The sequence below is a fragment of the Taudactylus pleione genome, unplaced genomic scaffold, assembly GCF_031769625.1.
Source record: "Taudactylus pleione unplaced genomic scaffold, aTauple2 ptg001314l, whole genome shotgun sequence".
Classification (NCBI taxonomy): Eukaryota; Metazoa; Chordata; class Amphibia; order Anura; family Myobatrachidae; genus Taudactylus; species Taudactylus pleione.
The window spans coordinates 11,824,115-11,836,880 of record NW_028285714.1 but is presented as its reverse complement, the minus strand read 5'-3'; the positions used below and the strand labels follow the sequence as shown (position 1 = coordinate 11,836,880).

Genomic DNA, 12,766 nt, shown 5'->3' with positions numbered 1-12,766 from the left:
ATACATAATGATTATCAATGAACATTAACTATTTGAAATGCTTAAATATTGTCCTAATGAAATTTGCATTACTGGACTCACTAGATTTGTGCTGTGATATTGTTATGACAGTCTAATGGATTTAGGTAACTTCACATTGTACTGCATCAGGAAAAGAACATGCAGTGTTTTTTTTTATATATATCATGATAATGCTGGTAATCATAAATCTTTGTTTTGTCACATTTAAAGTATTTATCAATCATAAAATGTCCTTGGAGGTTTTAGTAGGAAGATATGTATTGGCAATCGAACACAGATTGGAAATCTGGGCCTGATTCAGAGTCGGATGCTATTTGCGGACAGTCGTTCCAAAAAAAGGGCCGGCTATTTAAATTGAGTGCTTGCTCTTTGCGGTTTGTGCCTCTATGTCTGAGCGAGCGAACGAAAAAAGCGCTCGCTATTTTGTAAAGACGCCCCTTTGCCGTTCGCATCACAAGTCATCTCCGGTATTTATTAGAGTAATTGGGTACATCAAAAGGCATCTGAACTGCTCGCAGTGCTTGTGGTAGGATTTTCTTACCGCAATCATTGCGAGCAGTTCAGGCTAAAAGACAACCAAGTGACGTGGTCGATGACTCTCCTTTACTAATTATGCACTCCCATTAAATGCCCTTTTGACAGTTAAGCACCCCAGCGTTCGGATCTCCACTCCCCGTTTTCACGCACCTTCCCCTGTTACCACCCACAAACGGTACATTCTGTCAATCAAATTAGCAGCCCCTCGCTGTTTTGCGAGTGCACGATTTCCGACCGCAATAACTGGTTTGCGCATGCGCATTACGACCCATACGCATGCGCAGTTGTGCGAACATCGCTCAGAGCGAACGAGCGGCCGCTTACGATCGGCTCCGAATCAGGCCCACTGTGTGTTTTAATGCAGCAATTTACACCAATAAATGTTTTTTTCTTGTGTGTTTTTTTTTTTTTTTTTACTAGATAGCTCTAAAATTTTAAAGATGAGTTTCTGGGTAAACCTGTTTACATTTCACTGTATAATTCTGTTTGTTATACGATATAGAAATGCCACTTCAGACATATAAATTCCTTTGTGTCGAAACATTAACCAGACACCCTGGTTACCATACAGGTACTCATTTTATTTTTAGCTTTAGTAAAAAAAAAATACTTTTTCTATTTCTCTTATTTTAAAAGTCCACCACAAATATATTTTTTCCTTTCTATCACTGTATATGATACACATTTTGAACCTGATTCAAAGGTGTACACAATACCTGTCACTGCTACAATCCTGTACACAGTGGACAAGAAAAAATATGCTAGTACATTAGCTGCCGTCTTATGCACAGTGACGCCCACCTGAGACATCTCAGCCGCTTTCTTACAAGACAGGAAACCTTGGAAACATTGGTCATACCTCAAATCTCTGAGCAACCTAATGCTGTCTGAGAATGTTGGTCTCACGTAAGACACAGGGGTATCTCCAGCTGCATACGAAATTGTGGCGGCTCCACAGTCAGGAGATGGCAAATTTTATTTAACTGAGTTGCAAATGTGCTGAGTGGAGAAATGAGCAGACTGTTCATTGGCGGAATATACGGCTGTAAATGAGTCTCCTGTGATTAATCAAATCATACTGTACATACATTTTCTGCAGTGAGCAACCTCAGAATAGCATTTACTGTAGATGTAGCCAACAGTATCATTCCAGGGGATGTAGTCATGTGACTGGCACAATCCCGACAGCGGAATGCCAGCTAGGGATTTATGATAGACGTTGAAATACCGACACCTATCAAAATCCTGATGCTGGAACGCCGAGGATGCCAGCCCGAATGAAGGTAAGTCTGGAGCTCCCTTAGCGTTAGCCGCGGGGAGGGGGAGGGTTAGGATTAGGGAGTCTAGCAGGGTTAGGGTTAGGTTTTTTGGGGGGTGAGGGTTAGACACTTGGGGGGGAGTTATGGTCAGGCACCACTAAGGGAGGGTTAGGGGGGGGCAGGGGAAGCTAGGGTACTTACCTGCCTCTGTCAGGATTTGAACCGGTGGATAAACAGCTGCCGGCATTTCAATCCTAATCCTCCTTCCAGCTCAGCTCCCAATTGACCAGCAGCATAAAGATGACACAAAAAGACTAATAACTCCACAAAATAATTAAATTTACCACAGCTTCAAATAAGGAAGGCCTCACACTGATCACTAAATATTGCCTTGTACTTTAGGAAAATATAATAACATCTCATTTTTCTGTGGTTTTGCAATTATACCTGTATTTACCCTGAATTCAGATTATGAAAATGGGAGGAATCATAAGCCCATGCAGTATTTAGGGTACTACTATTTACTCTCTCTCTCTCTCTCTCTCTCTCTCTCTCTCTCTCTCTCTCTCTCTCTCTATATATATATATATATATATATATATAGATAGTGTGTGTACTCTGCTACATTGCAAATTGACTATTGGAAGCAAATAAGATTAACATTATTTTAAAGACTTAAATGTGTACATTATAATTTTACTTCCTTTAATCTTGACCCAACTTTTTGTAGATAATGATGAGATAAAATTAAAAAAAACAAGCTAACTTACTTTCTATACCCAGATTGCCATATGTCACAGCATGCCATGGTCAAGTGGATCTAGTATGCTGGGGCTTCAGCACCTGTGGGCAGGTGTCTGCCAGCACCAGCTGCAGCAATGTCCATTTGTCCAGCCGACCACCCCTGCCTGTTTGCTTCTTCTTGCTGCTCACGACGGCTGTTATAGAGTGGCCACAGCTTTCATAGGGATGTGTGCTGCACTCTGTATAAAATTCAAAGCGAAAAATGCACCAAAAGTGTGATGTCACGCTAGCACCAAATTTGAACCCCTCCCAATATACGTAGCACTATTCAGTGCCAGAGTGTTAGGCTACAAACCTAGCTTCAGTGTTTGTTCCCAGTGAACTCCTTGTACTAGTTATTAGTTATTCCTGGTTCTTACCTTGGATATTCTATTTGACCTGAATCAGCTTAACCCCTGTTATTGCTCCTAGTGATTGCTGGTATTGACATAGCTATTCATTTGACCTGATTCTGCTAGCTCCCTGGTACCACATTGCCTGAATGGTTCTGATCTTTTCCTGACAACTACACTCCAGAACATTCCACATGACTATATACAAAGACTAGTCTTTGTCTGTTTTTAGCTCTTTGTAATGGGATGTGCTACCTAGATGAGACTTAAAAAAAAAGGCCAGATGCACCATGCAACCATTAATAATTATACATTATAAACAAGGGAGGCAGTCCAGGCCCCCTTCCCCTAAAATATTTAAAATATTTAATGTATTATGCATATGTATACACAGGTGAAGGCCCAGACTCCGTCAATCTGGACTCTCTCCCTGCCCACCTGCCTCTGATGTGTTTAATTAGGGCAGAGCCATAACTAGACTTTTTGGTGCCCTGTGCCATGGAAGAGATAGGGGCAGCCAGGAGATGCTGGGGATAAAAGAAGAGGAAGCTACAAGCGAGAATGATAATAAATAGAAAATTGACAGGCCCAAACAGCACCCCCTGCTCTGCGGTGCCATGTGCCACAGCACTGGTCGCACTACCCTAGTTACGACCCTGAATTAGGGACCTAGCATTTAATGACTGCACTGTCTGTATAGCAAAGCCACATGTAAGACCTATATGCATTCAGAACTATATAGCAAGTCAGTTATGGGGTGAATTTTGGGACATGGGGCCCCTTGAACTGCTCTGGCTGGACCTCTTTGGGGCATCAACACTTAATACTTATTTTTAACACTTTATATCACTCTGTTTGATTTCTATATATGTTACATTTTCACATTTATTTTTCATGTTTCTAACACTTTCAACACAAAGCAGCCACTTTCACTTACCTTACCTGGTGCCCTGGGGTGGTTTGGCTGGGTTGGTTTGTGGGTGCCTCATGCCCCAGAAATGAACCCCCATAGTGTTAGGGACTTAACTGATGAGGTTACCTTGACATTGGTGGGTAAGCTCATAACTTTGGCCAAATGTATGCCAAAAACTTTGTATATGATGTATAATTATTAATGGTTGTATGGTGCATCTGGTCTCTCTCTCCTTTTTTCTATGTTGTAGTCTTTGTCAATCTCCGTTCCTTTCTACCAGCAGCCCATACATTAGAACCCAGACTGAAGGCTGTGACCTGCATATGGGGTGCAGCAAAATCCAAATTCCCTTGTATAGTCCCTGGTGAATGCTACTGATATGTTAGACTCTGCACCTTAGTTCTGAGTATACGCCAACTCCAACTGTGAGTTCAGCATCCACACTTTCCACCCAGAGTTGTGAAAGTATACTCTGGCCCAAAAAATGGATGCCGCTGGTAATCTTTCAACAAAGGAACATCAGGAACACCTGCTTACTAGAGTAGAGAAACAAAAACACGACTAGACACCCAAATAGTGTAATGTCTGCAGACTCATGTGCAGCTGATTGATGCTATTCAGCCACTATTGGTGCTGCCTGTGCCACCTCCTGTAGCGCCTGTACAAGTCACATGAGCTTTATCTCAACTGTGGAATTCCTAACCCCTGGAAGTTTGATGGGAACTTCAAAAGTTGTCGGTGTTCCCTGAACCAGCGCTCAATACAATTTGAGATTGAAGCTGCTAATTTCACATCCATGGTCCTCCTCCCAATAGAAAAGTAATGATCCTATCATGCACAATTGTGGAAACTTCTTCGATGTCTTTAATGTTTTTGATGAGTCCACATGGGTGACAATTGCAGCTTTCAACATTCTGCATCTTAAACAGGGAGTAGGCCACTATGCAATAATCGTCAGAACTCTTGCATCCTTAATTGAAAGCACAGGTTTCCACCTTCTGATGGAGGTTATCGGTTATTCAAGGACAAGCTGGCAGGGAAATGCCATAATTGTTGAATGCATTATTTACAGTGTTCTTTACAGTGGATATTCACTATATGGAGAGAGCTCAACAATGGGAATAGACCATGCAGGTTGGTGTTCTCTTTTTACATGCTTCCATCGGCTGAGAGTCCAAATATTTGGTGTCTTCCATGGCTTTGCCTACATGCTCCAATTCTAGATTGGAGTACACCCCAAATGCTGTCTTTGGGACCTTATTGCTTTGGGTATTTGTCTTTGGGTATTTGTCAGCAAGTATTCTACCACATTGGTTCATCCAAAGTGTCACCATCTCTCAAGTCGACTCTTAATGGTTCATCAGGGAGTCAAAGTCACCAGTGGGAGTTGTCCTATTTATTTTGTTAATAAAAAGGACAGGGATCTTAGACCCTGTATTGATTTCCTGTTGCATGAATGCCTCACCATTAAAAATCAATACCTGATACCTGAGATTTTTATATGGGATTAAAATGGTTGCAATTTTTTTAAATTAGCTCTATGTGGGGCCTACAATTAAGAATCAGGTCAGGAGACTAATGGAAGACTGCCTTTAACATTCATGACAGATATGATGAGTATATAGTCATGCCATTTGGTTAAGTAATGTACCAGTTATTTTTCCAAAATACATACAATAACAGCATGTTTCAAAATCTCTGATATAAATATGTTGTGGTTTGTCTGCATGGTGTTCCCACTGCAAATATCTGCATGAAATCCTGACTCGTTTTCAAGCTAACCAGCTATATTGTACAGTAAATTGGAGTATTTTTTAATCAGCAGGACATTCTTGCAGTACATCATGTGGGGTTCCAGTCTACAGATGGACCCAAAGTAGTTTTCCACCATTGCCAATTGGCGCCCGTCCTACTAGATTAACAGCAATTCAGCATTTCCTGGAGTTCTGCAACTTCAATATACAGTTCATCAGGAATTACTTGTCTGTAGTGGCACTGTTATGATTCCTGAAGTGAATCAATGGTATAAATGTAGAGCCAACAGATGACAGCCTTGAGGGCTGGTTGTGGCCTTTATAGTCGTGACCAAGGGACTAAAGGTGTGAAGCAGCCTTTGGGCAGATGACACTCAGGTGAGGAATTCAGCAAGAACGAGGGGCTGCTACCAGTGACACCAAGATGACACTGGCAATGGTGTGCTAATTTGCACACCTGGAATGCAGAGTTGCTACCAATGCCGCCGGGATGACTCTGGCGACGGTGTGCTAAGTTGTGCACCTGGAATGCAGAGCTGCTACCAGTGCTGCCAGGATGACACTGGCAATGGTGTGCGAGGTTGCACACCTGGAATTCAGAGCTGCTACCAGTGCCGCCGGGATGACACTGGCCACCGAATGGTGACAGACACTTCTGGGATAGGAAGTGCTCCATGCTGCCCAGATGGTACAAGCAGCACATGTCAATGGGATGTAGGTGGAGCCGCCTGGATAGAGTAAACGGCACACACAAAATACAGCTAGACTGACCCAGGAACATGACTGACATGCAGGAGACAGGAACCGGAAGTACGAAAAAACTTTCATCACCGGCATGGATTGCAGGGCTGGCTGGATTTTAACAGGAACAAGGCCAAACCAGAGCAAGTCTCTCTTAATAATAGACCAGTGTGCAGCTGTGCTGTGAACAGGAGAATCAATCAGCATGCACCTCACTGCACACAGACAGGCAGTAATTAATGCATTGTTTCAAGCTGGAAGCTGCAGATCCTGAACAGGCACACATTACTGCGTTAACCAGGAAGGGCCTAAATACCAGGGTTTGGCCGTCCAAAGCTGAGGCATTCTCTCATCTGAAACAGTGCTTCACTTCAGCATCCATCCTTAGGCCACCTTTAGTAATCCTGATCAGCCTTTTGTTCTGGAAGTTCATGCCTCTATAGCTTGAATAGGGGTAGTTCTCTCACAATAATAAACATTGGGAAAGTTGAACTCCTGTGGCTTATTTTCCCACCAGTTCTCATCTCCCAAGGAGAACTTTGCTGTGGGGGACAAGGAGCTGTTAGCAATCAAACTGGCCTTGCAGGAATGGTGTCACCTGTTGGAGGGACAAAGATTCCAAGAGACCATAAAAAGTTTTTGTACCTCCAAACAACCCATTGTTTGAATTTGGCCAGGCCAGGTGGTCATTGTTCTTTTCATTTTAACCTGGTCACCCCTTACCACCCAGGAAACAAAAATATCATGGCTGGTGCATTGTCTTGCACATTCTCTACCACAGAGGATAAAGAGCCTTGCGAGGACAAGTCAATACAGAATAAAGCCTTTTTTATTTCTGTAACTAGCAGCGTGTACATCCCTTTTGGAAAATCATTTGTATCTACATAATTACATTCCAATTTGCTTCAATAGGCACATGCATCCTGCTTCACCTGTCATGCAGGAATGAAAATAACTCTAGACTTTATTCTCAGAAGTTACTGGTAGACATCTGTACATCAGGATGTAAAGGAGTTCAAGGCAGCCTCTCCTACCTGTGCTCAGCACAAAGTGCCTCAAATTGCTTTTGGTCCTGTCACGATCCAGTGCAAGAGTTCCAGGTGTTGGTGAAACCTAGCCAGAGGTGCGGACTCTAGCCCACTTGGTCGTCTTTACCAGTGACCCCTCCAATTGGGATTTGGGTTTTGCCACACCAAGTGAGCAGGTCACAGCTCTCTGACTAGGTACCTGGTAGAAATTAGGAAACAAGTATGACACTGTAATTAGTACACAAGAGATGAACAGAATACAGGCAATGAATTGAACACTGAATATGCACTGAATGCTTGAACACTGGTGATGAATGGAATGCTTGAACACTGGTGATGAATGGAATGCTTGAACACTGGTGATGAATGGAAAGTTTGAACACTGGTGATGAATGGAATGCTTGAACACTGGTGATGAATGGAATGCTTGAACACTGGTGATGAACGGAATACTTAAATACTGGTGATGAACTTGAGAATGTAGAGATCCTAGTCGTGGGCTTGCTTGAAAACACAGGGAAATGTACTGGGAACTGCAACAGATTCAGGTGCTGATTTGCACAGAGAGACACAGAGAAAAGTGGACACAGGCATGTACTGGTGTTGCTATAGATCCAGCTGAGAGCTAACTAGAAAACAGCAGGAAACCTGACACCTTAGTAACACAGGGAAGCTGCAGGAAAGCTAGCAGCACACTACAAGGCCCACATGAAAAACAACATAAAACACTGGACTTCTGAGAGAGAACTAAAGTCTCAGACTGAGCATTAGCATGGGAGCTAATACAAGAAATACTGGAGAACTGTGAGTAGGCTGAAGCAACACTCCAAAGGAAATAGCACAGAGCAACACTTGGTGAGTATCACAAGTCACTGGAACAGCAAAGTTGAACAGCAGTTTTCTGTTCCTGGAGTCAGACTTAAATACCCCTGGGTAGCTGGTCATTTGGGTGAGAGGATTAGCTGAGTGACCACAGGACTACCATTGGGAGAGACTAGTCAAGTGATATGGACCAACATGGCTGCACCCAGGAAATCAGGATGCATGCACAGAAGCACTAGTAGACCCTAGGGAGAATACTCAGTCACCACTCACCTCCACTCCAAATGACTGAACATCTAAGCCCAAGGACGCCGGTGCAGAGGTGAGCAGCCACCAATCCCAGGCCGCATCCTGACAGGCCCATTGCATCACCTACCAACTACAGACCTTCCATGGACCCATATCTCTTTATTACAGAGTTATTTTCCTGTCAAGAATAACAATCTGGGTAGTGGTGGACAGGGGTTCCAAGGCAGCCCATTTTTTTCCCTTAAAGTCTACCTTCAGCTCTGAAGCTTGCTGCTAGATTTATTAAGGAGACTTTTGGTTACACTGGTTTCTCAAGTAAATCATCTCTAACTGAGGGCTGAAGTTTACTTCTATTATCTGGATAGCACTTTGTTAATGTTTAATGGTAACTTGAGGTTCTCTTTAACCTCTCACCCACAGAGCAATGAACAAATCAAAATAGTGAACCAGGATCTGGAAAAGTTTATCAGAGTTTATGTATCTGCCATAAGCATAAATTAAGCGTATGAGCAAAGGCGCTGGGTCTGACGATGAATGCAAAAAATCAATAAGGAAAAAATGACAAATGTGTTCTTAGCAACAATATGCAAAAATATAAACACACATTTATTAAATTCCTTACAATACACACAATGCATAAAACATGATACTGATACTGGATATGGATGTCCACAAGATCCCTTGTAGGAATTAGAAAAAAAGTGGTCCCGGGCTTATAGCTCGGCAACACCACAACACGTTAATTGGGGAGCCCAAACAGGAATACTAGTGAATCCTAAGACAATCCAAGTCAAAGTAGGTCATCAGCACAACGCATTTCAGAATATCCTTTATCAGGAGATGATCTGCCAAGCAGGATGACTGGGACTTAGTTAGCCTATAAAAAGCTTTTTATTGAAGCCTTAGAACATTCTCCCTTTTTCATCCAGAACAGGTTACATCCAGTATTACCTGATCTGCCCTCCTGTCAGTCAGTACCCCTTCTGGCAATCTATGACACTGTAAAACAATTTATCAACATTTGGAGTAAGCTGAAAAGGAATCTGGCCAAAACATTGGCATAATACAAGTTATTCTCTGATAAGAAGAGAAGAAAAATTCCCTTGTTCAAACTTGGTTATAGGGTCTGGCTTTCAACCAGACATCTATGGCTGGAAGTACTCACTATGAAGCTTACTTCTAAGTTCATTGATCCCTTCCAAATTCTTCAAGTAATTAATACAGTGGCCTTCAGTCTGAAACATATGACCACACACAAAATTTCTAATGTGTTACATGTCTTACTTTCTAATACCCCTTTTCCACTACTGCAATTTAGCGGGTTATTGCTGGGTCTGCCTGGGTTGCAGCTCAGTGGAAAAGGGTCCCTGATAAATAACCTGGGTCAAGTGACCCAGGATCCAGCCCAGGTAGCTACCAAGGTTGGGCTCGGGTAATGGTGCAGTGTAAACAGCTCAACCCAGGTTATACAACCAGAGCAATGACTAAAATGAGCTGATTGGTGGTTGTGGAGCAGTCACCTCTCACTTTTTATGACCTCACAAGTTTAGCAGGGCAGACCCAGGTTCAGTGTGAATGGGGCTCACCTGGGAATATCCCAAACAAAGGTACAATGTAAATGGGGTCTGACCTTGGTTGAAACCATGTCTGAAAACCCTGGTAGGACCCGGGTTTTCGGGGGAGAATGGGTATAAGGCTGGAAATTTCCAATCAGCTGGAAGCAGCATTTTAGGTAGAAAGCATGGAACAGGTTAATATGAAGAGGGACTCATCATCACCATATTCACTCCCCATCATTAACATAGGTTGGTTCCTATTGTTCCACTAGATTTAGTGCTCCTACACAACATGGACTACCTACTGTAGCAAACAAAGGGATTGCGCCTATAGCCCCCTTGAGGAATTAGCCACTCATAGCATATATCATAATAAGGTATTGGCCTATGAGAAATACAACATGTGAATTTGAATGGAAATACAGGGACATCTTCTTGAGAGAAAGAGTGTGATTGGCATTAGACAGAACATGTAGAGTTCTGCCTCTTCTTAGGACCATTGTGTGGGTTAGATCTGACTTAAGGAAGGGTTGTGATGATTAACCTAGTTATTGTTTAACTTACCATTGGTTGTGATTATTGGTGTATTGTAATGTATTGCATCCATAAAATCTAATAAATATTCAGTTGTATTTTAACTAGGGGTGAGCGGGTTCGGTTTTACTCGGTTTTACTCGGTTCTTTTCGCCACTTTACCGCAATTTCGGCTCGATTTCATTCGCTATCCAAAACACATGTTCGGCGAAAGCCAATAAAAAGATCCGAGTAAAACCGAGTAAAACCGAACCCGCTCACCCCTAATTTTAACTGCTGTTTTCCCTATCTGACCATGAACCCTAATGTTCCCCAACTTGCCTAGTGAGCCCTGGCTCTAACTCCAAGGTACTTCATTCTGGTGGTGCCATCAAGCATTAACAAGTTGAACTGTCACTTAAGCTCCTGCAAAAGTGCCCCAGCAATCGCCCTTGGTACTGAGGCCTCTTTTGTAGGCATTGAAACCAAAAATGTAGTGCAATTAGAATTGTGTGTAGTACTTCCATGCAGAGCCGTAACTAGACTTTCTGGTGCCCTGTGCCAGAAAGAGCATTGGCGCCCCCCTCATTCTGCAAAGGGACATAATGCACCCAAAAAAGGGCCATGGCTTCATGGGAAAGGGCCAGGGAAGAGATAGGAGAGGCCAGGAGATGCTGGGGATGAAATAAAAGGAAGCTACAAGCAAGAATGATAATAAACAAAAATGTGACAGGCCCAAACAGCGCCCCCTGACCTGTGGTGCACTGTGCGATGGCCCCGGCCGCATTACCCTAGCTATGGCCCTGCTTCCATGTTTAACTGTATATTTTTGTTGATGAGTACTTCACACAAGCCAAATAAGTAATTATATAAAAAATATAGTTTAACATAATTTGTCCTAAAAAAAATTCTCATCAAGTATAGATGTGCAGGTTCAGTTTTATTTAGTTCTTTTCACCAAATTAGCACAAGTTTTGATAAGTTTGGATTTATCTTATTGGCTATCCAAAACACTTGAGAGCTGAATAGCCAATAGGATGCAGTTTATGAGATCTGAACATAACTGAGTCAAACCAAATAAAACCAAACCCACACATCTCTATCATCAAGGTACTTATGTTAATATATCATGTAAAATTAGATATAAGTTACAGTCCATTTTATTTATTTAGAAAAATGCACTTTTTATAATTATAGGTATTTTTATGAAGCTTATTCAATTAATTAGTTTAGTTTTTTTTATTTTACACCAGTAAAGAAAAATAATATAGGAGTGCAGGGTTTATATATTTATATTTGAGTTGTCAGTGACAATGATTCAAGGGCTGACTGTAACACATTTGGGATGGACATAATCTATCTATGTTACTAAAAATGTATTGTTTTAATTAAAGTGTACTGTTTTATGGTATTTTTAATAGCAGTGTTCTGTCTATCTCTTTTCAGCCTTTGTGTTTTCTAGAGGAGAGAATTCTGGAGATAAAGTATTTGTTACAAGTGGAAAGATGGTTACACATGATGCGTCAAGTGCAATATGTTCACTCGCTGGCACTAAGATGGCTACACCACGGAATGCTGAGGAGAACAAAGCAATTGCCAATATTGCCCAGCAATACAATGCATATGCATACCTGGGAATTACGGACATAACAACAGAAGGTACTTTTACGTACCAAAATGGAGAAGTAATTACATATTCAAACTGGAATACTGGGGAACCTAATCAGCAGGGAGAAGAGGATTGTGTGGAAATGCAACCTACTGGAAAGTGGAATGATGAAAATTGTCAGCAGGAGCGATTGAACATATGTGAATTTTCCTAATAACAAAACATTGAAAAACCAATAAAGTCTGTTCATAATTGAATGTTCAAAACTCTTTCCTGTAATTGGTGTTATGTTATATTTCCATTAAGTTGCATCTATAGCTGCACCAAAAGCTGTACTCTTGTTATACTGTATATAACAAAGAAAACCTCAACACATTTTGTACTTTGTTGATCTAAGAACCCTAGAACACAAATTATACTGAACTTGCTATTTTTCTCCAGAATACAAGGGGGTCACATAAATAACCTTTATTGTTTACTGATATTTAGAATTGTACACATTATAAATTTCCACATGGATTTTATATAGTTTAGCCAAATAAAAATCGAATCAAAGCCTTTTTACATACAGTATTACATACTGCTACTACTGCCTTTATCAACTGGAAGTAATAAAAACTCCTGTATG

At 41.6% G+C, this 12,766-nt stretch overlaps 1 protein-coding gene across 1 annotated transcript in view; it reads left to right on the top strand.

Annotated features, from left to right (window-relative positions):
* LOC148443258 (mannose-binding protein A-like) overlaps positions 1–12,352 on the top strand; it is a 37,711-nt gene extending 25,359 nt beyond the window's left edge. The window contains 1 exon segment of the mRNA XM_088463071.1: positions 11,976–12,352. Within this exon segment, the coding sequence (XP_088319197.1) occupies positions 11,976–12,352 (377 nt within the window).
* Positions 12,353–12,766: the final 414 nt, after the last annotated feature.